Source organism: Polyodon spathula, chromosome 12, assembly GCF_017654505.1.
Source record: "Polyodon spathula isolate WHYD16114869_AA chromosome 12, ASM1765450v1, whole genome shotgun sequence".
Lineage (NCBI taxonomy): Eukaryota > Metazoa > Chordata > Actinopteri > Acipenseriformes > Polyodontidae > Polyodon > Polyodon spathula.
In genome coordinates, this window is record NC_054545.1 from 33,224,160 (window position 1) to 33,244,777 (window position 20,618).

A 20,618-nucleotide genomic window follows, 5' to 3' on the forward strand; every position below is an offset into this window, starting at 1 on the left:
GGAAGTACACATTGACACTGCTTACACTACTGTATCACCTGCTCAAGAATCCAATACATCACAGCAATAAATAGGAAATAAATAGTTTCCCATTATAATTTTTTTAAAAAATATTTCTGGGCTTAGTGTAGTGTTTATGAGACCAGAATATTTTTGGTTGAATCCAATAATGTATGTAAGATCAGAAAGGCATTTTTTTCTAATTTCTGCATTGCAGTTATTTCTATCTGCAGTACCTAGAAGGACAAGATAATTTCTGCCCTGAGCTCAGCCACATGCTGTTTGATTTTCAAAACTTCTGGGATCAGCATCTGAAAGCATGCTTTAAAACATTTAAATGCTTTTAATGCCGTACAACATGGTTCATCAGTCACAAGAACTGGTAAACTTATAAAAGCTATTGTCTGATGTTTTACATGTTCCAGATGAATAGTTTTTAACACAAACTGTCACATTAATTTGTGCGTGGTGTGCTGTGAGTTTGGCAGGCTGACAAGCTAGTTGTATAGCAAGAGCAGATTCCTGGAGCAACACTGCCATCTAAGTAGTGTTGTAAACAAGCATGAAGAAAAGTTGACGACAAAGTCCATTAATAAAGTATCTTTTTCCAGAATGTTTAAGAACAACTTGATGTGAATTATCAAATTTCACAGTTAACAGTTTATTTTATAATATTATAGAAGTAACATTTCTATAATAGTGTAGACATGTAAAAAAGAAAAAAAAAACATAAATCTGTTGATTGAAATTTAAGGAGTGAACAATATAGAACAGAATTATGCTTTTGTATAAATACTCACCACATAAAAACAAAAATAGGAGACTAAACCCTATATGATTCAATTACAGTACCACAGCAAACTCCAGTATTGAAGTACGTTTGAAACAATTGTGTGATTAAGGCATTATAAATGTAATGTTCAATAATGATATTCAATAATGAGTAATGGCTATCCTTTTTGGCCCCAGTGATATACAGTAGAAAATTGCTTCGCAAGGGCTTTGCGCAAAAACAGCACATGCTTCACATATATCTCTAAGGGATTCAAATCTCTGATCTCATCTCTTTTTTTATATATCGAAATCATGTTTCTTGGAGATTCCAATTTAAGACGTCTGATCTTGTTTTCAAGAGACCTGGCTGTTCAGAGCAATAGCAGTAGAGAGGTTCCTTATAGGTGCCACATAAAAAAATAATAATCATCCAATATTCTTACTCAAACACACTGCTGGAAAAGTGGAAAAAGAAAAGAATATATAAAAGTGGGCAGACAGCTGTAGTAATTTATTTTGAACAAATTGAATCATTATTTATTTATGGAAAAACTAGGAAATTATTTGACCTGCACAGACACTTAAAAAAACACTTCATCATAAACATATATGACCAAAACCGTTCTGCATGTACAAAAGCAGCCAATTTGGAATAAAGGGATCACACATGAAAATATGTGATGTCTAATAAGAGCAGAGTGCTGAGGGTGCAGAATGGATTAAAGCCACTTTGCCGATGCTGAATCGTTGGGATCCTCTAAGATCCGACTTGACAAACTTTTTGGCTGAATTAGCTACTAGGAACTGGGTGAATATTGAATGGCCTCCTCTCGCTCAGAAATATTCATATGTACTGTCTTTGTGGGGATGAAATCGAACAGACTTGTCTCTGCACGTTCCTAGTGTGTACCTTTAAGCACTGAGCACTTGCCAATGCCTAGTCTTGAGTGTATGATGACCCCTACTGGTAGCAAACATGTTGACCTGATTTTTGACTCCAGTGTATAGCTGTTAAACCATTTTGTCTACATAACTCAACTAATGGAAAAACTACTGAAAAGGCGAGTTTAAGGGTGAAGTTGTGCTGGTTTTCCTATTGAAATGATTTTTAATTAGTCAAGGTTACCCCAGAATATCCCCTGGCCTACTGCCACAGCTAGGGATGGCATGCTGTAAAGCTGGGAACAACACTACAGTCTTAGCTATCCGTTTTAGAATTTGGAGGAAACAAACACTGTATGTGAAACTCACTGGAACCACAATGAACCATAACTGCATTTCAGTAAAGCTGTTCCACCAATTACCACCTATCAAGAACTGTGTTAAAAACATAGTACAGCTGGCTCTTTGACAACAGTTACAATTATCAATCCATGGAACAAAATGTCTGGTGACATAAAATTGCTGGATTAAGTTGGACACTTTTTTCTTCACTGAAATACAGAAATGCAGTACCTCTACTTCACCACTGGGTGGTGCAAGTAGCTCTTATAAAGGTGGCCTTTTTTTTGTTTTTTCTCTCCGTTTATTTCATGACTTTTCGAACAAATGCGCTTCTTCAATTGTGTAAAAAAAAAATGTAAACACAGAGCTGTAAACGTGTTATTTTATGTATACCATATATTTATTTTATAATATCTGTACTTGTTTTTGGAATGTTATGTAAAACAAAGTGAAAACACGTAAGACTTAATGCAACCGTTCTGGATTGTTACAGTTGAACTATAAACGACCTTCCATTTGAATGTAATTACAATACTAAACAACACCACTTTCTGCACTGCCTGGCCTCCATGAAAGTTGCAGAAATCAAATTATTTGTACAAAATGGAGCTTCACGTGACGAGTTCATTCATGCGTCTGTCAGACGCCTGTGTATTGCGTCAGCACGCTATAACGTCTGTTTGTAACAATATGTACAAGTAGAAAGTCTAGTGTAAGTTTTCTCACAGTCATTATCGACTCAACAAATTGATAGAAAACAAAAACTCCAGCGGCTGTACCGAGTCGTTGATTGGTATTTTTTAGCTTTTCTTTTTTGTAAGGTAAATATTTGGGTTCCATTGTTTAAAGATAATTGGCAAAATAAAAACAAAAAATAAACTGCCGGGATGTCTGTTCATTTCGATGAAAGAAGCGGTGTGATTCCTTGTAAAACGCCATGGGGTCTGTGGTACCAAACCATGGAGGACCTGTATATTGAAGTTAATGTCCCGCCAGGAACCTCTTCCAAAGAAATCAAATGTAATCTGGGAAGCAAACAGATATCACTTTCTGTGAAAGGACAAGAAATCTTCAAGGTACGCCAAATACTCGTAGTTCTTTGAAACCACATTCATATTCAGAACTATAAAGACGTCTTGTTTTTTGTTTTTTGTTTTTTTTTAACATCCATAACTACGCGTCAACAAAAACAAAAAATATCGGTACCACGTGTGCGTTTATTCGCAAAGCAATTCAAAATGCAATCCTAATGCACACTAGAATAAATAATCATGTATCACATATGTCACAATGTTGTATATTATTATTATTATTATTATTATTATTTAGCAGACGCTTTTAGCCAAAGCTACTTCCAGAAAATTAAACAACATATAAAAGTGTATAAATTACAAGCAAGAAACAAACACAAATATACAAATTCATTGTACAGAAAGAATATACAAAAAGCTATATAAACACGAATTTGCAAATAGGTTCATTGGTAAAGTGTCATCGGAACAGCACGAGCAGTCTACAAGCATTATGTACTAATGTGTCACAATATCAGCTTGCAATATGATATTTCAGAACTCGTTTTAGCTGTCTAAAAACGTCTAAAATCTCACTGTACTTAATTTCCCAGGGGAAACTATTCGGCTCAACTATTGAAGATGAAGCAACCTGGACGTTAGGTAAGAACTAAGTGAATAGTTTTAGGGTGTTTGTTTTCCTTTTGCGGTCGTTTTCAGTTGTTCATTGAGGTCCTGTTCATATTATCTCGCTACTGCCAGAGGATAAGAAGCTTATCCGCATTTTTTTAATGAAGACCAATCGAGAGGCAGGTAACTGCTGGACGTCGCTTTTAGAAGGGGAGTATTGTGCAGACCCATGGGTTCAGGAACAGATGCAGAAGAAGCTCACACTAGAGAGATTCCAGAGAGAGGTAAGTTCTGGAAACATGTTATATATAGGTTTTACACAGTATCGCTGGATACATATATGTTTTACTAAGCATCATGTAATAGTCTTTCAGTACACTCTTGCAAACAAGATTATTAATCTCAATGAGATTCTGCTGGTGAATTATTATTATATCATGCATTTGTAAGATATACTAGCCTACATATGACAGATGTAAGGTATTTTACAGTTTCTTTTTGTTCTACACAGAATCCTGGTTTCGACTTCAGCGGTGCCGATATTTCTGGGAACTATGCTGGAGGTGGACCTGATTTTTCTAATTTAGGAAAATAGTTATTTTTTTAATGGAGTAAGAATCAAGACTGACAATTGTTGCCTCTCCATTATTTTAACAACAAACCCCACCTGCAACTCCAAGTCCCAGTCTAGGACACTGTATGGACACTGGGTAACTTGAAGCTTTAAAACATGTTTCACAAACTAACTAATCTACAGCACAAAGATGAATGGTGACAGATGTAGATGCTTTCTTTTGCCTCTTTGAGTGTAGGTGTCATTAAACAGACAGCTTCAGAAGACATTAAAGCAAAATTATTAGCAACGCTAGCCTGCCTCTGTGGTTTTTGGGTCTCATGTTTCTGTTGGTGCCAGAATATCATTGCAACTACAGATAAGCCCACTTCTTTGTGTTGACCCACAGGTTTTTAAACTGTGTTTTATTTTACCGATCCACCCGAGTTTCGGTAAATGTGTGGCTCAGCATGTGTTATTAAATGTGTTTTACACTGGAAATTGACCTAAACTACCTTCAGAGGAAAACTAATTACAGATGCGATTTCCAACCCCATTATGGAGCAAAGAAAAAGATATGGAAGTTAATAAAGATTAAGCTTGTAGTAATTTACTTTTAGTTAACAGGTTTAAAATTTTGCATTTTATCTGAAAGATGTCTTGCACTTTAATTGGTACAAAGACTAATTTAGTTTTTTGCATGGTCAGATTTATGTCTACTCTGAAATAAACAGATGTTTAGAAAAGCAGAACCAAACAGTACTGTTAGCAGGGAGTCAGTCTATCAATCTAACATCCCTGCAGCGCAGTACTGAATCTTCCCAGTACTATTCCAAAGTCAGTAACCCAGAAGAACAGCAGGGAGTTGCAGGCAAGTTCAGGAAAGTACAACATGCGCAGATTGAGTTGACCTGGTTTGTATTTGTAATGTTCTCACTGTATCAGTTTATTATGTTTGGTTTATAGTCAATGTTTTCTTCTGAAAGAATACCATTTTACAATCAGTGTTTCTTAAATGTATAATGTTGTGCTGGTATACTTCGGTTGAATAGAGGATCATACCACTTCCTGCACAAGTGGCTTCAGGATACAGATGTGGAATATAACTGGTGAGAACCAAGGATTTAAAACATTAAACTGTTACACTAGCTGCTCATTGTATAGGGACCCTTTTCAGAGTTAAACCACACAGGCCTGCAGTAGTTCTTGCATTTTAAACATTTTACCAGGAAAAAAAAAAAAACCACTACTATCAAAAGTATTTCCATGAGCTTCCTGGTGAAATATTTGATCGAGTGACCTTGAGACCAACTCTTAACCAATTGGTATTGGAGTGTCTTGAGTTATGCTATAGCCTACATGCATCTCCTTTAGCTGCGCATGTTAATGAAAAAAGAGCTCTTTTCACTGACCAGTAACTGCTTCTGTGGTGCCCCGGATAATTCTGTTTTGTAGCCAAAGCCATCGGCACAATTTTTTTTTTTTTTTTTTTTTTTTTTTTTTTTTTAAGAATCATATCCAAGTGTTTAAACATCTTTTCAGATGTCAAATTATTTCCTATAGGTCAGGCATGATCCAGTTTCATTTAAAAATGCTTGGAGATATGATGAAATTCCATTTAGGTATCACAATTGTTCATATAAAAGAGTCAAAGAAACAATCAAGGGGTCACATTTCAATATTTTTATTGAAAGGTCACACTTAACAAAACACACTGTTCACAAGTTCCACAAGTCTGCCACAATTCTCAGAATTCAACATTGCACCGCTTTCTAAATGAGCAAGACACCAGCTTTCAATTGTTTCAATTGTTCTTAGAGAAAAATTGTATATTTAAAAGGAACTCTGGAATTTCCGAAAGATTACGGCACAACAAAAGCATACAGAACATTTCAGTTTCATGCTTTTGTGGGTGTACACCTTAATCCTCAGAACGCTCTTCATTTCAGTAGAACCCACAAGAAATGCAATTTAAAGGCCACAGCATACTTTAAAGTGGTCTTTCAATACTGTGATATTTTAAAAATACTGTGCCAACAATTCCAGATCCTTCAAATATATAAAAATACTAAAAAGAAATGTAAATAGCTCAATTACAGTTTTGGAAAACAAACTAACTTGATTGTAAAACCAGGTTTCACAAAGTATTTTATTGAGTGCGATACAAAATGGCTTTGACCAATTTCTGGGTAAACCAATTTACTGTTCATCATTCTACCCTAAACAAAAAGGCAAAAAAAGGGAAAGTTCAGAGAGATACTGCCTTTAAATGTAGCTAAACTTTTAAATGTTAATACAGTATTAATTGCAATAATAATCTAAATAAATGTATGCCTCTAATTTTAAATTTGATGCTGGTAATGTAGGGGACAAGAAAAAAAAAATATATAAAACGCTAGGCTAGTCTGGTGACTACCGTGATCTAGATCAGCGTTTAAATATGAGCTTTAGAGGCATCACTGCACCTCAACATAAGCAGTATGATGATAATACTTAAGAACATGGAAAACAAAACATACACTGAAAACAAAACATGTTAACTGAATAGGCGAGTCGGACTGTACAGAAACAAGACCGGATCCATAACAGGCCCTTAACATTTTAGGTGATTTAAAGGTTGTGTTTTTTCATGTTAAATACAGGTGCTATTGTTTAAGCCACGCCTACAGCTTGAAAAACATGTAGTGTAGGAAATAAGAGAAAACAGGTTGTCAAATTACTGGGACACCAAGAAGAAAACGTTTGAGCCGATGTCACTGCTCTGTGCCCCTCATTACACCACTCTGAGTGGATTATTTCATCTGCTGTAAGGATCACCATTTAATACCTTACATTGTTATCTTACTTAAAAGATAAAACTCAAACTATAACCTTGGGTAGGAGTGTGTATTAGGATTGCTCAGCTACCTAGGGTGGAAGTTTAAGGGTTTTGGGTTCAATTTTCTTGGTTTCCGATTTTCTTATCATTTAGCTCACAAAACCCTTCTTCCTCCTCTTCCACATAGTGGACTGAGGACCTAGGTGGTTCATAACTTTACTGCTTAAACCCTCACCAGTGCCAAAAGCGATGTTACCAAGAACCATGGCACCGATTAAAAGTGAAAACATACACAAAAATAAAAGCCTTCAAAATCAGAGAAACAAAAGAACAAGGCTGAATAAATATGCTACAAATAAAAAAAATTAAATCTGTCCCAATAGTCTATTTTATTGATCTAAAACTGCAGCGGATCATAACAACGCCACTCACTGTCAGAACTGCTCGATAGCAGACCTTGTGACTGTACTTTATGATTTTATTAAAAAGGGGTCAATCATAAATCGCCATTGGGCGGAAAAACATCTGTTGAACTATTGCATTATATAGAAATGACAGTGGCATTTAGATCTGCTGCAATGTAGATCATGAAGCAATAAACCCCAGTAATAAATCACACATTTTAAAAAAGCAAGCAAGACCTTAAATACTACATCATACTTTGAGAAATACTTCATCCATTTACTGCCATGCTCTTTTTTTTTTTAAACTAAAACCAACCTTGTTCTTCAATTTACACATAATAAAGGCTTTACATTTAAACAGCGAGCTTCTTCAAAAATTATATCTTAGAGGCTATTACCAGAGAACAGGCTTAGTTTTTTCATGTTTAAGCTTATATTCATCCTCATATACCACAGCTCATGCTTAGCCCTTTAGTGGTAGTAGCCAATGTGTAGCATAATACAATAATACTCAAAGTGCAAATACTGCAAAAAAAAAAAAAAGGGGGACAAACCAGTTTAAATTTCAGGTCACTTCCATGTCCACAAACAACTTTAGGAAGTAACTTTAAAGGTTTGAAATTAAGAACATGAAATTTGCAGGCTAGAGAGACCATTGGATGTCACAGCTTTTAAGCTCACTATCCAAGAAGTGTTTTTACATATACTGTAGGTTTATAGGGTGTTATCACTTCAAAATAAAGATTTTATAGGATGTACATTTTGGCACTTCTTGGCTCAAATTACAATTGTCCCTGCAGCATAATACAATTATACTTGCAAAAAAAAAAAGGGGGACAACCATGTTTAAATTTCAGGCTAAAGACCAGATGTCCATTCCAAATAGTCCACAAACAACTGTAGAAGTGACTTTAAACACTTTTGAAGAATTAAGACATACAATGTTTTGCACTGTTCAGGCTCAGATATACCATAATGACCAATTTTATGTAAACAGCTTTTAAGTTATTTTTTTTACCCCCCCCCCCCCCCCCCCCCCCCCCCAAAAAAAAAAAAAAAAAAAAAATTTTATGCAATTCCCCCCCCCACCCCCCCCCCCCACCCCCCCCCCCCATGTTATATTATAATGCACTTCAAAATAAAAGATGTTTATAGGATACCAAAATTTGGCCTTCATGGCAAGCAATGTCTTAGAACGTTGGCAAAAAATAATACTGAACAATACCAATTATGGTGTTATGGTTCCCCATAAACAGTGTTATTTACCCCCCCCCCCCCCCCCCCCCCCAAAAAAAAAAAAAAAAAAAATGCAATTCCTGAACAGCTGCCTGTATTAATAAATTGTTCTTTCTTTAACAATTTCATCTACTACAGGAGTTGTTGTTTTTTTCTTTTAACAAATGAATCCTTCAGGCATCAAGTACCACCACATCAGCACCTACAAAATAAAAGGTATCTATCAATACACAAGATGTTTAATATAGTGCTCCCTCATTCACTGACAATTCATAATCATGCTGGCAGTAAAATGTACATGCACCATTTGTTGCAGATCTCTATTTTGCCATTTGTTTTATGTCAAATAGGAAGATAAACAAGGGAGCCGTGTATGTATTTAGTTATTATATGCGTGCAGCATTCTGCACACTTATTTGGGACAGATTGGGCTCTAATGAGAACCACAGATCTAGCATATAGTGAGTGATAGCACTGAAATGAGAACTCAGCAGCTAACCTTTCAATCCACCTATCATTAGCAGTTCAGCCCTGAGGAACAGCTCAGGGATTATCTCTCAACCTGCAGTCAGACCTGCTAGAACTTGCTAGGTAATTCTTGCATGAAAGAACTTTTAAATCATTGTATTAGTTAATATACTTTTTGCACGTAGAGTGCCGAGAACTCTCTACAACCCTGTACTCATTTGTGCAAGACAGGCTGGGATCTGGGTGAGAATGCTGAATGCACTGGGATGTTGGCAACTAGTCAAGGTTGTGTTATGGTATAAGGAGTTATAAAAATCAAAAAAGGTCAGAGCAACCAGCTATCACCTGCTGCTTCTTCCCAGACAATATAGTGCCTCAGTATGACTGAAGTTTGGAAAAAAGAGTTCATGGAATAAAATGAGGTAAATTGGTGAGCAGGACAGCGAAGCTCGGGTACCCACAGGAAACCTCAGGAGAGGCCACAGCCGCCCGACTTCCCAGAACGGGAGAGATCTATTCTCTTTGACTTCTGGCTTAAAGTGTCGCTATTACAAGTTAAGTAATGCAACTTTTGTTGTCAACTTCGACTGTGTTGGTGTCTTGATTATTCACAACACCTTCCGGGCATGTTTTCAAATACACATTGGTAGTTTTAAATCACTTTTTGGATTACCAGGTCAGTCCAAATTGATTTTGTTCCTCTCAAATATTGTAATTGAGTCAGAAGGTACCTTTTCTCTTGATTACGCAGTCTCTGGAATCGTTGGAAGGTGCGCTATCCTGTAATAACTGTGCTTCAGCTGCCGAGCAGTCCTCCCCGATACGATCCACCTCAGTTTCTGATTGCTTGGCTTGGCACACTTGGGTGAAGAGTATTCAGCAAGGCATTTAGCAACCAGCTCTCTCCAGTAGAACAGCTCTCTGCATGAAATCTAGAAGAGGAAAGACATACAGCAGGTAAAATGCTTTATCCCCAATTTACATGGTTTTATAAAATGCACTGAAGACTGGAGAACAGGAATGTAAGAGACTAACATTGCAAGAGTTAAGTTAGGCAATCCGTTCTGAACTAATACCTTTTCAGTATGAAGACTTTAAAAACAGATGACAATCAAATTCATGTCCAGTGCTTAGGTGTCTACCAAAGGCGATCTACTTTATTCTAATCTACTTAAGTTCTGGCATGACTATAAAAAGTCACATCAATTTAACTTCTAGGAGGTCTTAAATAGTTGCATGGTATATATATTTTACAAGTCTTGGCAAGCCTGGGTGTAATCAGACTAGTCTCTGCAGTATGTAGTTTCAGACAGGCATGTCTGTTCCCTACAACACTTACATTGGACTGCTGCTGGAGACTCTGCAACAAATCTGCCAATTCATGAAGCTTCTGCTCTTGGATCTCCAGAGCCAGTATAGCCAGAGCTAGCAAAGAGGGCTGGAAATACACAGACAGAAGCATAAGGCAAAACTGACCATTTAGCTACTTCCATGTTACATATTAAAAGCATTACATTCTACGCTAACTCACAGTTCAGTAATGAAAATGAGGTTAGTTCTCTTACCTTTGCCTTTGAGAAGGCAAAGCAGCAGAGGCATGCTTTTAGCTGAGCTTCAAGCCGTTCAATGTTCAGCTGCTTCTTACTGTTGCAGGGCAAAAAAAAAAAAAAGCTTTAACAGATAAGTTAGAATTCCCACCTTGACAACTGCAAATATTTTGGAAGCAATTTGTATCCTCAAATGCCATTCAACATACCACTTTATTTCCACATTTAACTGGCAGTATTAGAGTTGACTCTTCAAGGTTATTTCAGCTTACCTTTCAGAGACAGATTGCTCAGTGATGTGCGAGTGATACAGCCGCAACAATTGCAAGGCAGTAGTAGATTTTATTTTCCAGTAGAGTTTTTCTATTATGATCTTCTCCATTCTCATCATGTCTGCAACTGTGAATCTGCGCTGGCTGATTCGGATTAAATCATTGGCAAGCGGGACATTCCTCTCCTCCTCCACAGATTTCACAGCCAAGTAAAAACAGCACAGCCCAACGCAGGATAGATGTTTTGGTTGCACCTGTAAAATCAGAGAAATTGATCAGTATGTTAAAACTAAACCAAATGTACAGCACAAGTTGTGGTAATCAATTTACAGCTGTGAGGAAGTAACTTAATGCCTTTTGAATTTGTATTCTACTTACAAGTAAAAAAGTAGTACATCAGTACTGCCCTATGCAATACAAGTCAACTAATTCTATTTTTAGGTTTACCGTTACATAAGGTTACCTACCTTCATTTGAGCCAAGAACCTATCCAGCAGGTTCACAGCAAGACAGAATGTCTCTGCACTAAAGCCGAAGAACCGAGTTAAAGATAACAGATCTTTGATTTCAAAATCTCTCAGCCTGGCCGTCATTCTCAGGCCATTATCGTTGGCCGATTCAATTAACCTCAATCCACACAGTTTGGGCTGATATTTTGCCTCTTGATCCAACAGGGCCTTCAGTTGTATAGGGAAGGGCAAGGCTTCAGATCCTGATACAACAGCGTCAATCATCTAAAAACACAAAGACTCATTGAGAACTGCGCCTTGAATTATTTCTGGGATCACAATTCAGATCTGACTAGAGTAAATCGACTGCGTAAAATGCACTGAGAGTTGGCAGTGTGCACTCAATCGGTTTAACCCGTTATGTGACTTATACAATGAAGCTGCCATACTTGCTCGGACAAATAACTAATACATTTGATACAATATACAATATTACGTAATACGAGGTGGATGCGCTTTCACGGCCTAGAGACTGGGAACTTGCAGTTTTCCAACGCACAAGGTCCCTATACGCCTGCATGTTAATGAATGGCAAACACGTCCAGACTTGCCCTCGCCCATAGGAATGAATGGAGAAAGCGTATTTCAACTAACATGTATAAAACCAACTAAGAAATCAACCAACACACAAACGACACACTCTAAACTACGGATGTATTTACGATATAGCACACTGTTGTTTTTTAAATAAGTGGCATCAATCACAGCGTGCTCGAGCATGAATGAAGTTAACTTTGCGGATTCATCCGTATTCTAACTAAAGTATCAGAAGATGCAAGTATTTAACAAGCTAAAAATAGCAAAACGAACTTACCTTTAAGACCACTTATGAAGTTGTTTTTAAAGTTGAAAACAAAATATAAAATCTTATAAATAAAAAAAAAAAGGTTACTTAAAGAACCGATCGCAAACTACGGATAGTATTAAATACATAAATGTTTTAAATGTGTAAGTATATATATATATTTTGTTCAGGTTAAGCAAACTTATTTCTTTCCTCCCCTAACACACTACCCCTTACCCTTGGCTAAAAGCAAAAAATGTTGGGCTTGCACAACTATATAAATGCAGTTACAACAAAGCCCGGCCTCTGCTGACCTGTGATTGGTCACTTAAAGTGAACTATACCATTTTTTTCAGCGCTTGTTTTAAACCTTATTTGTTAATGGACTTATCATTCAAATTAGTGACCACGCCTTGTTTGATGTCTGGTTTGGAAAGCTCTTGTGCTCGAAGAGGGGCGGACCTGACCTAGCTAGATTCTCAAGTGATCAGCCACCGGTTTAAAGCAGTACAGACACTTTTCAACAACACTGACATTGCCAGTCTTGTAATAGACTAGACTAGACTAGACTCTACTGTACTGTACGCTATACTATAAGACCTGTACACCGTAAAATAAAGCAAGGTGTACTACAAATTACGATCGACCGTATCATAAGTTATAATATAGGCCTATTTTTTGTTATTAAAATCAATAGCATGCATAATTATTTATTTAAATCAATATTACTGTTATTTATTTATTTATTTATTTAGTTAGTTAGTTAGTTTTATGGAGTGGAGAGACCAATATGTCGCATTGTGTGTTGGCACCCCTGTATTGGAAGGTCGAGAAATGACCATCACTGATTTGTGTTGGTCAGGGGTGCTGTACAATTTCAAAGTTCAAGTCATTGTTGTCCACACATAAAGCGAATTGCTGCCCTAGTGTGTTTTTGTATACCAGATAGGTATACGAAAACAATCATTTTGAGTGACGCTATCCTTTCGCCAGGGTGCATGCAAATACAAGTTTACCGACGTATAATATGTGGTAGTGGTTTCAGACACCGATCAGCACTAATATTTCTTGCCTTGGACTACAAAAAGTAACATTGGGTTAAGATTCGTGCTATTTGGAGGTCTGTAAAACCAGCAACAAATGTTTACCCTCCTTTAACATGGCTTATCTGGCCCATTAACATAGTTTAGTTTTAGGTTTATGGCAGCTGCTTGATTTGTGTGCCCGAAACAGCTCACTTGGTAAACGTGAGTGACGTTACATTGGAGGAGGAGCTGTAGGCTTTGAAATTGTATATATACAGTAATACCAAGAAAGCGAAAGACCAAAAATATGTTCAACATCCTGTTTTGCGCTGCCTTTGTTTTTGTATTTCTGTAGATTGTGCAGCTTTTTATGATGACCCTACTGTTTTCGGCTGGAAGTGAATACAACGAAATATCGAATATCCCTTTTTGCATACAACATCAAATGTGTTTTTATTTATTTATTTATTTTCTTTTTATTTCGTTTTCCTTTGTTTAAAAGCCTAAAAATGGAAGAATAAATGGATATAACGTCATATTATTTTGTTTTTCTTGCTGCGCTGTTCCGCTTTAATGTTGTTTTTTTTTCCTAAATTGAAAGTAAACACAATTCCAAAATTCGTACTTTTAACATGCCAGTACTTGAACAGAGCGTATACATTACGTCCTATTGTTTGTGTTGAAAAGTCCCTGCTCTGTGAAATCTTTACCAAGTAGTTAATTATTTGTCTACATTGGGTGTGCCTAAAAGTTTTATCGCCCAATTCCATCTGACACAATTTGCACATTTTAATAATGTCATTATTGTAGCACTCCGATGGTGTAACCAAGTGTAACAAAACAAGAGCACTTTAAACTTCAGCTAGTTGTGCAGTTTGTCAATAAAGTAAGGTTTAGGATTACATTATAGATTGTAAAATTTAAAAAAAAAAAATCATCTTTGTAAATTGTCTTGAGTAAATACTTGTACAGCGGGGACCATGAAGAGGTGATGTTCTTCATTTTCAGGAGGGGTATGAAGGGGAGAGAGGGAGAGGCTGTAGATAAGGTTTACTCTCCTGCTTTTATTCTACTCTCATGTATCGCTGAAAAGCCACTTGTTGCAACGCTCATTTAATCATTTTACATCAATAAAAAAATACTACAGTAGAGAAGTCAAGTACACCTGTGTCGGATAAGGCCTTCATCAGTGTTATGGGTCGAACTTTAGGTCAATTGTTACCCCAAAACAGTTTTTCAACTTGACTAGCATTTTATTAAAAAACACACATTTTTACATTTTAGTTGTAATGTACAATAATTTATTTTCCAGGTAGCGGGGCTCTCAAAGGAAACTGGCCAGTCTTGGAGGTGCTATGAAATGTCCAAGGTTAGTGGAAAGTCAGAAGCTGGATTTCCAGCTGGGAGAGGCCCTGGCCAGGGAAACTCAGCTCTGGAAGGCATTGGTCTTCAAGAATGGCAAGATTCAGGTAAAGCCACATTGCTTTATTTCTCATGGCTTCCTAGTAAAACCATGACAGTAGAAGAAGCCAAAAATAGAGTGTGTGATGCAGAATGTTCTCAGTAAAAGTATGACTCCATCCTGAGCACCAAGTATCATGAGATTTCTGTTTTTCAGACTTTTGACCTGTGTACTGTCTGTTTTTATTGTTGTTAACGAGATTATTTGTTTTCCTATTAGGGTACAGATATTTCTCCCACAGAGCATGATGAGGTGGTTTTGTGGCTCTTGGAATTGTGCTCCCGCTTTAATTTTTACCCAGAAACCTTTGCTCTTGCAACCAGCATTCTCAACAGACTTCTGGCATCGGTCAAGGTGAGAAATTCACCCAGGTATTCTGAAAAGACATTCTGCAGTGGAAAGATAACTTTAATCTGCTCCAAAATGGCACAAATATAAACACATTTGGACTGCAGGCACAGTAAGTAAACCTTTATTTTTACCTCAGGAAAAAAAGCCTTTGCTTAAGGAGCAAAATAGCACAATAAAGTTTTCTGTTCTGTATTCTTTTAGAAAAGCTAAACGTGGTAAACCTATTGCATTTCCATCACAAACGTACACTATTCATATTTTTTTTACACGTGTGTGCATTTTTTGATGTTACCAGAGTTATATTCTACTCCTGTTGATTTCAAATTGTAATTACTACTTATGTCTATTCATATTTGATATTGATATAGTGATTGATCTATGATGTCAGTTGTTAAAAGTAATTAATACAGTATTTAAATATTAATACATATTTTCTAGGCACAGCTGAAATATCTTCGATGTATTGCCATCACCTGCATGATCCTTGCTGCAAAATCCAACGAGGAGGATGATGTAAGTTTTTAAATGCGATTTGTACAGACCACTAACTCATAATCATAGTATACAGTATGATTATTTTATGATTGTGCATTTTAATACAAAAGAAGACTGCAGTTTGATGGAATCTGGCTTAGCTTTATTATGTTTATTTTTTTTCTTTTTCGTGTAATAGGTGATTCTGTCAATCAAGGGCCTTGCAGTGCAGAGTGGATACAACTGTTCTCCAGCTGAAATTCTAAGAATGGAGAGGATCATATTAGACAAACTGCACTGGGACCTTTACATTGCAACAGGGGTTGACTTCATCAACATTGTAAGCAATACAAAAAAAAAAAAAAAAAAAAACTGAAATGCTAAAACACATCAAGGAAATTCAGAAGTCTGCTTTAAATAAATGAAACCGGTGTGGAAAAAGCACAAAACTGTGTTTTATATTTTTAAAAAAAGGCAATTGGCTAGGGAATTATCAGTATAAGCCAGTTTACTTTAGTTGATTGAAGAGATTGAAGTATTGACCTATCTCCATGGGGAAAACAACATCTCTGGGATATTTTCCTGATGAAAGATTTAAATAAATATATAAAATAAATAAATGAAATATAAAAATACATTATTTGAGTCTGATATCAACACTAGCATTTCTTACAACACTTTTCTTGAACCACGATTCAGAAATAGAACATTTCAGTGGAAAATATAGTCTCTTCTAAAAAGCAGATTTCTTTTTAAACCAGAAATTTACAATTAAGTGTAATTACTGTGGGGATTTTTTTATGGCACCATGTACAGTATAAATGCATTAATTACACCTGAACAAGCTTCAGAAGCCACCTTGGTCTCTCTAACAGCATTTTTTTATCACACACAAGAATGCACTGAGACAATTCTAAATCCTGTTAACAACTACATTCCTCATGAAAACAGTTCAAAAAGAGATGTTCCAGACAATGTTCAAATTGCCATTGTGGTATGCCTACTCTAAAGTAAACATGATAAGGAAATTGAGACAAATCTCCAGTGGGTTGAGTTCTGGGCATCTGAAGTCACTAAAGAGATTAAAAATGACCATAATGGTAAAAGATTCTAACTATTCTCTACAACTTATTGGTCCTTTTCAATATTATCCTTACCATGTTCCTTATTTGTAAACATAAACCTTCATGGCTCATTTGCTACACAGTAAAGCTTTCAAAAGCTACTAACAATGTTGCAAATACAGTACAGACAGCATGATGAGAGAAACAAGTTTGGAACTATAAACAGGCTTATCAGTAAGACCATGTTAAAACCTCTTCCATTGTTCAATACAGTAAGTCTTGATTGGTCGATTCACATAGCAAAATGTCCCAACAGCCCTGATATTTCAATGTTGGGTACAAGACAAATGGCAAGCTTAGTGCCGATGGCGGTTATAGGCGGTGGAATAATGAGAATCTCTGTGTTCCAGTTCCATGCCATGGTGATGTCCAGCCGACCCCATCTTCCAGACCTCCTAGTTCAGAAGAACCCTTCCCTCCACGCTGCGTTCTTGACCAGGCAGGTGCAGCACTGTATGGCCTGCCACCAGCTGTCGCAGTTCAGAGGCTCCATATTGGCCTTGGCAATGATAACTTTGGAGCTGGAGAGGTTGGCTCCAGATTGGTTCTCTGTTTTTACTGATCTGCTAAAGAAAGCACAGGTAGGAGTGTATCTTAACTTCAATGACATTTAACTTGCACAAGATGAGCATTTCAGACTCAATCTATTTTATTTATGTATTTAATTTCTATATTATCAAATCTGTGTCTACCAATGTGTTTGTTTGATTATCATTATAGGCTATAAAGCTGGAATCATACAGATTTAGACCAGATTGGGTCCAAGACCAAAGTGTACACAAAGGTATAAAATAAAACATATTATACAATGCACTTATTAATTTTTTGATAAGTTTGTATTTTGCATTACAGATTGAAAGTATTGAATTAATCCGATGCAAAGAACTGGTTGACCATCATCTAAGCAGCCTTGAAACGTTCCCACCAATCGCTGTGTACATTTTCCATCCAGAGAATCAAGACATCATGGTCCACCAGATGTCTTTTCATCCCAATAAACAAGACCTTGACCAGCCAGATATCAGCAGTGCCGTGCTGCATTCAGGGTGTCCAGTTCTCTCGAGTTGCCAGCCTGAAAAGGTACAATTGAATGGAAAAGCCATGGAGGTTCATGAGTCTTATGGCTGATGTCGGGTACCTCTAGAGTGAAGGGATTACATCTGAGGTTAGAAGAAGCAGTGATCATTCAAATGATGGTGATGTGTTAAAAACTGGAGGAAGTACCCCTCCACGTCAACCCTGCATTCTCCATTAAACTAACGTAGCCTGAAATAATGAAGAGGAGGCTGGGAGAGAGAAGATATGCATTCTGACCACAGATTATTGCTTTTAGTACTATATATTATATATAATGCATATATATATATATATATATATATATATATATATATATATATATATATATATATATATACAAAATTGAAGGCATATGAAAGAAAAGGTTTTTAAAAAATGTACACAAAAAAAAAAAAATAAATAAATAAATATAATATTTTCAGGATGTTTTGGGCAAAAGCCCTTCAGCTGTTTTAAAAAAAAAAAAAACTTAAAGAAAATATTTTTTAATCTTTTAAATCTTTTTTGTATATAAACATTAAATATAAACCTTTTTTTTTTGTTTCACTATAAGGATATATGTTATATATTTTTTAAAATCATAAACATTTTTTTTTAAAGCTTTAAGTATAGTAAGCAGCAAGTGCTCCATGCCAATAATAATACTGTCATACTACTTTTGTAATTCCTTTTATATACACTTTTTAAAAAAATACATTTTGTATTTTTGTGCAATTTTAAAGCTTTTAAATCTAGCCATTTTCTTTACATATATCTAACTATTTTGTAGGTTTTATTTATGCTAATAATGAAGATAATGTTTAACATTGCAGGTCTTATTGAAATGAAACAAAGCTTTAGCATTTCTTAATCTACCTGCAATTTTATAATTATAGGAAACTGATGTCTAGCAAAAATGTACTCTTAAATAAGTAGTATATACTGTAATGAGCCTTAAAAGTCTATAAGTTGTATCTTGTGATGTCATTGTACATGCTTGTAGGTTTCCGATCATGCTGCATAAGCAAGTTTAATGTGATGCTAAAAGTGCCTGAGTGTCTTGATAAGCTAAGCCACGCAGACAGAGTAAATTGTGGAAACTCTGGAACGTGTTTGTATATGTGCGAGGTGTGGGTTTTTTTGGCAGCTGAAAGCCTGTTGTACACTTGGCAGACTATACTATATTACCTCTGATAATATGTTTTTGAAATGCATTTACAAGAGACTATTTAGCAGGTCAACATTGTCCATTAATTACATCAAGGAAGTGTCTTCTCGTTAAGTCAGGACTCAAAAAAAAAAAGCACTTTCTATTTTGTTATTACTGTGAAACTATTACCTGTATTTAAATGACAGACAGCAATGTTGTTTTACTTTGTTTTTTACTCTGACATTAAATAAAAAAAATGATATTGATGTACAAACTTTTTTTTTTTTTTTTAAAATGGTGTCAACATTATTTCAGCTCTTTTGAAACAAGCTTTATCTAAGTCTGACTGACTGAAAGGTCTGCAAATGTATTGGTTATATTTAAGTAGACCTTACGTATTATGCTTTTTTTAAGGCCTCTTGCATACAGTATACACCAGGATTGGACCGGAGCAAGAGACTGGTGTCATAGTAGCAATCTTCTGGAAATGAGGCATTACAAGCCTGAGCTGGTTTCAATATGTACACTTTTCTTTTCAACTTGTCTAATCATTTCAGCAATGTACACTTGGTGCCTTATTCTGTTTCTATTAGAGGATCAGCAAACAGGATGTTAATGGTTTATAAATAGCCACAATACAACTAATCTCACCTTTTTCTATGAAGAAAATTATATTATTCCAATAGAAATCAGCCAAAATGTACTAATTGTAATTACTGGAAGTTTTAAAATTAGAGAATGTCTAACCTCTTAAGCGACAAGGTGCTGTATGCCAGTATTTTAAGATAAACCAAATACAAATGAACACAGTTTAAAAAAAAAACTTTATTGGTAACAAGCAGATGTGATACAAATCTGTACCATTTTTTTTTATCATTTAGTAAATGTTGGCTAATAGAAAGGAAACAATATATATGAAAGATGCTTCTTTTTTCAAAAATAAAAGTAACTTCTCTTATCTAGGGCTTCATCTGAATTTATTGACCTTCAATTTTAACTACAAAAAACATTCAAGTAGCAAATACTGTACTATCTTCATGGGAGGGTTAGTAATTTAAATAGTGTTTTGTCAATAAACCTTTAGAAATAAAATACAGCATCTTCAACATAACAATTTACCATCATCTACAGACAGTCCTCTTAAAGAGACTTGTCTATCTACAACAGAAAAATCAGATCAATGAACATCATGAAGATTCACTTACAACACAGGCCTTAAACAACTGTCCAAAAGACTTGAACTAATGAAGATTATTGTCAGTTGTGTACAACAAATATGATACATATATAAAGTGCTTATTGCTCAGGAATGTTGGTATATTAAACAGGTTTTGGATAAGAAAGCTTACATCTCTACCGTTACAGCGCAATGCATTCTAGCACAAAATGAACAGCAATACAACAGCTTTAGCAATCAGTATTTAAGAGCCAACAGCTAAAAAAACATGTCAGTGTATACATTAGGATTCTAATGCATTTCTAGTAAGTGCTTGTAAGATCAAGCCTTAGATATACAGTTAAGAAAACATTTCACAGCAAACTATATGTTCTCATGCATTAGTTTGCTTATTAGAACGGCAATGGGTTTGGCAATGACACAGCTTAACAAAAACAGCTCAGCAGCCGTTGTGCAGGATGCAATTATAGAATTTTAAACAGTCACGTAACACACATTTAAGTGGTGACTTTTGGAAGCATAAAGCTGAAAGCACCAAAAGTTTATCCTTCTGCATGGGGTGTTTTGGCT

At 35.8% G+C, this 20,618-nt stretch overlaps 3 protein-coding genes across 3 annotated transcripts; 2 read left to right on the forward strand and 1 right to left on the reverse strand.

Moving 5' to 3' along the window:
* The first annotated feature begins 2,696 nt into the window (after window positions 1-2,696).
* Window positions 2,697-8,035, forward strand: nudcd2 (NudC domain containing 2). The gene is made up of 4 exons (XM_041266337.1): window positions 2,697-3,074; window positions 3,623-3,671; window positions 3,771-3,922; window positions 4,150-8,035. The coding sequence occupies exons 1-4, from the start codon at window positions 2,886-2,888 to the stop codon at window positions 4,231-4,233; spliced, it is 474 nt and encodes a 157-aa protein (XP_041122271.1). The 5' UTR covers window positions 2,697-2,885; the 3' UTR covers window positions 4,234-8,035.
* A 769-nt stretch (window positions 8,036-8,804) lies between these two features.
* Window positions 8,805-12,462, reverse strand: LOC121323767 (cyclin-G1-like). The gene is made up of 7 exons (XM_041264969.1): window positions 12,260-12,462; window positions 11,404-11,670; window positions 10,937-11,190; window positions 10,683-10,761; window positions 10,457-10,555; window positions 9,849-10,049; window positions 8,805-8,851 (listed from the first exon to the last, which is right to left on the reverse strand). Exons 2-6 carry the CDS (start codon window positions 11,668-11,670, stop codon window positions 9,861-9,863), a joined length of 888 nt encoding a protein of 295 aa, XP_041120903.1. The 5' UTR covers window positions 12,260-12,462; the 3' UTR covers window positions 8,805-8,851; window positions 9,849-9,860.
* Window positions 12,463-14,609: 2,147 nt separating this feature from the next.
* Window positions 14,610-17,793, forward strand: LOC121324870 (cyclin-I-like). Its single transcript, XM_041267076.1, has 6 exons — window positions 14,610-14,723; window positions 14,936-15,070; window positions 15,506-15,580; window positions 15,741-15,881; window positions 17,016-17,246; window positions 17,518-17,793. Exons 1-6 carry the CDS (start codon window positions 14,610-14,612, stop codon window positions 17,791-17,793), a joined length of 972 nt encoding a protein of 323 aa, XP_041123010.1.
* Window positions 17,794-20,618: the final 2,825 nt, after the last annotated feature.

Coding starts and splice junctions, on each gene's coding strand:
- LOC121324870 (XM_041267076.1), top strand. CDS start 14,610: ATGAAATGTCCAAGGTTAGTGGAAAGTCAGAAGCTGGATTTCCAGCTG. Junction 15,581..15,740: donor AATCCAACGAGGAGGATGAT/GTAAGTTTTTAA, acceptor TTCGTGTAATAG/GTGATTCTGTCAATCAAGGG. Junction 17,247..17,517: donor ATCTGCTAAAGAAAGCACAG/GTAGGAGTGTAT, acceptor TTTGCATTACAG/ATTGAAAGTATTGAATTAAT.
- LOC121323767 (XM_041264969.1), bottom strand. CDS start 11,670: ATGATTGACGCTGTTGTATCAGGATCTGAAGCCTTGCCCTTCCCTATA. Junction 10,762..10,936: donor GAGCAATCTGTCTCTGAAAG/GTAAGCTGAAAT, acceptor GCCCTGCAACAG/TAAGAAGCAGCTGAACATTG. Junction 10,556..10,682: donor TTGCCTTCTCAAAGGCAAAG/GTAAGAGAACTA, acceptor GTGTATTTCCAG/CCCTCTTTGCTAGCTCTGGC.
- nudcd2 (XM_041266337.1), top strand. CDS start 2,886: ATGTCTGTTCATTTCGATGAAAGAAGCGGTGTGATTCCTTGTAAAACG. Junction 3,672..3,770: donor TGAAGCAACCTGGACGTTAG/GTAAGAACTAAG, acceptor CGCTACTGCCAG/AGGATAAGAAGCTTATCCGC. Junction 3,923..4,149: donor TAGAGAGATTCCAGAGAGAG/GTAAGTTCTGGA, acceptor TGTTCTACACAG/AATCCTGGTTTCGACTTCAG.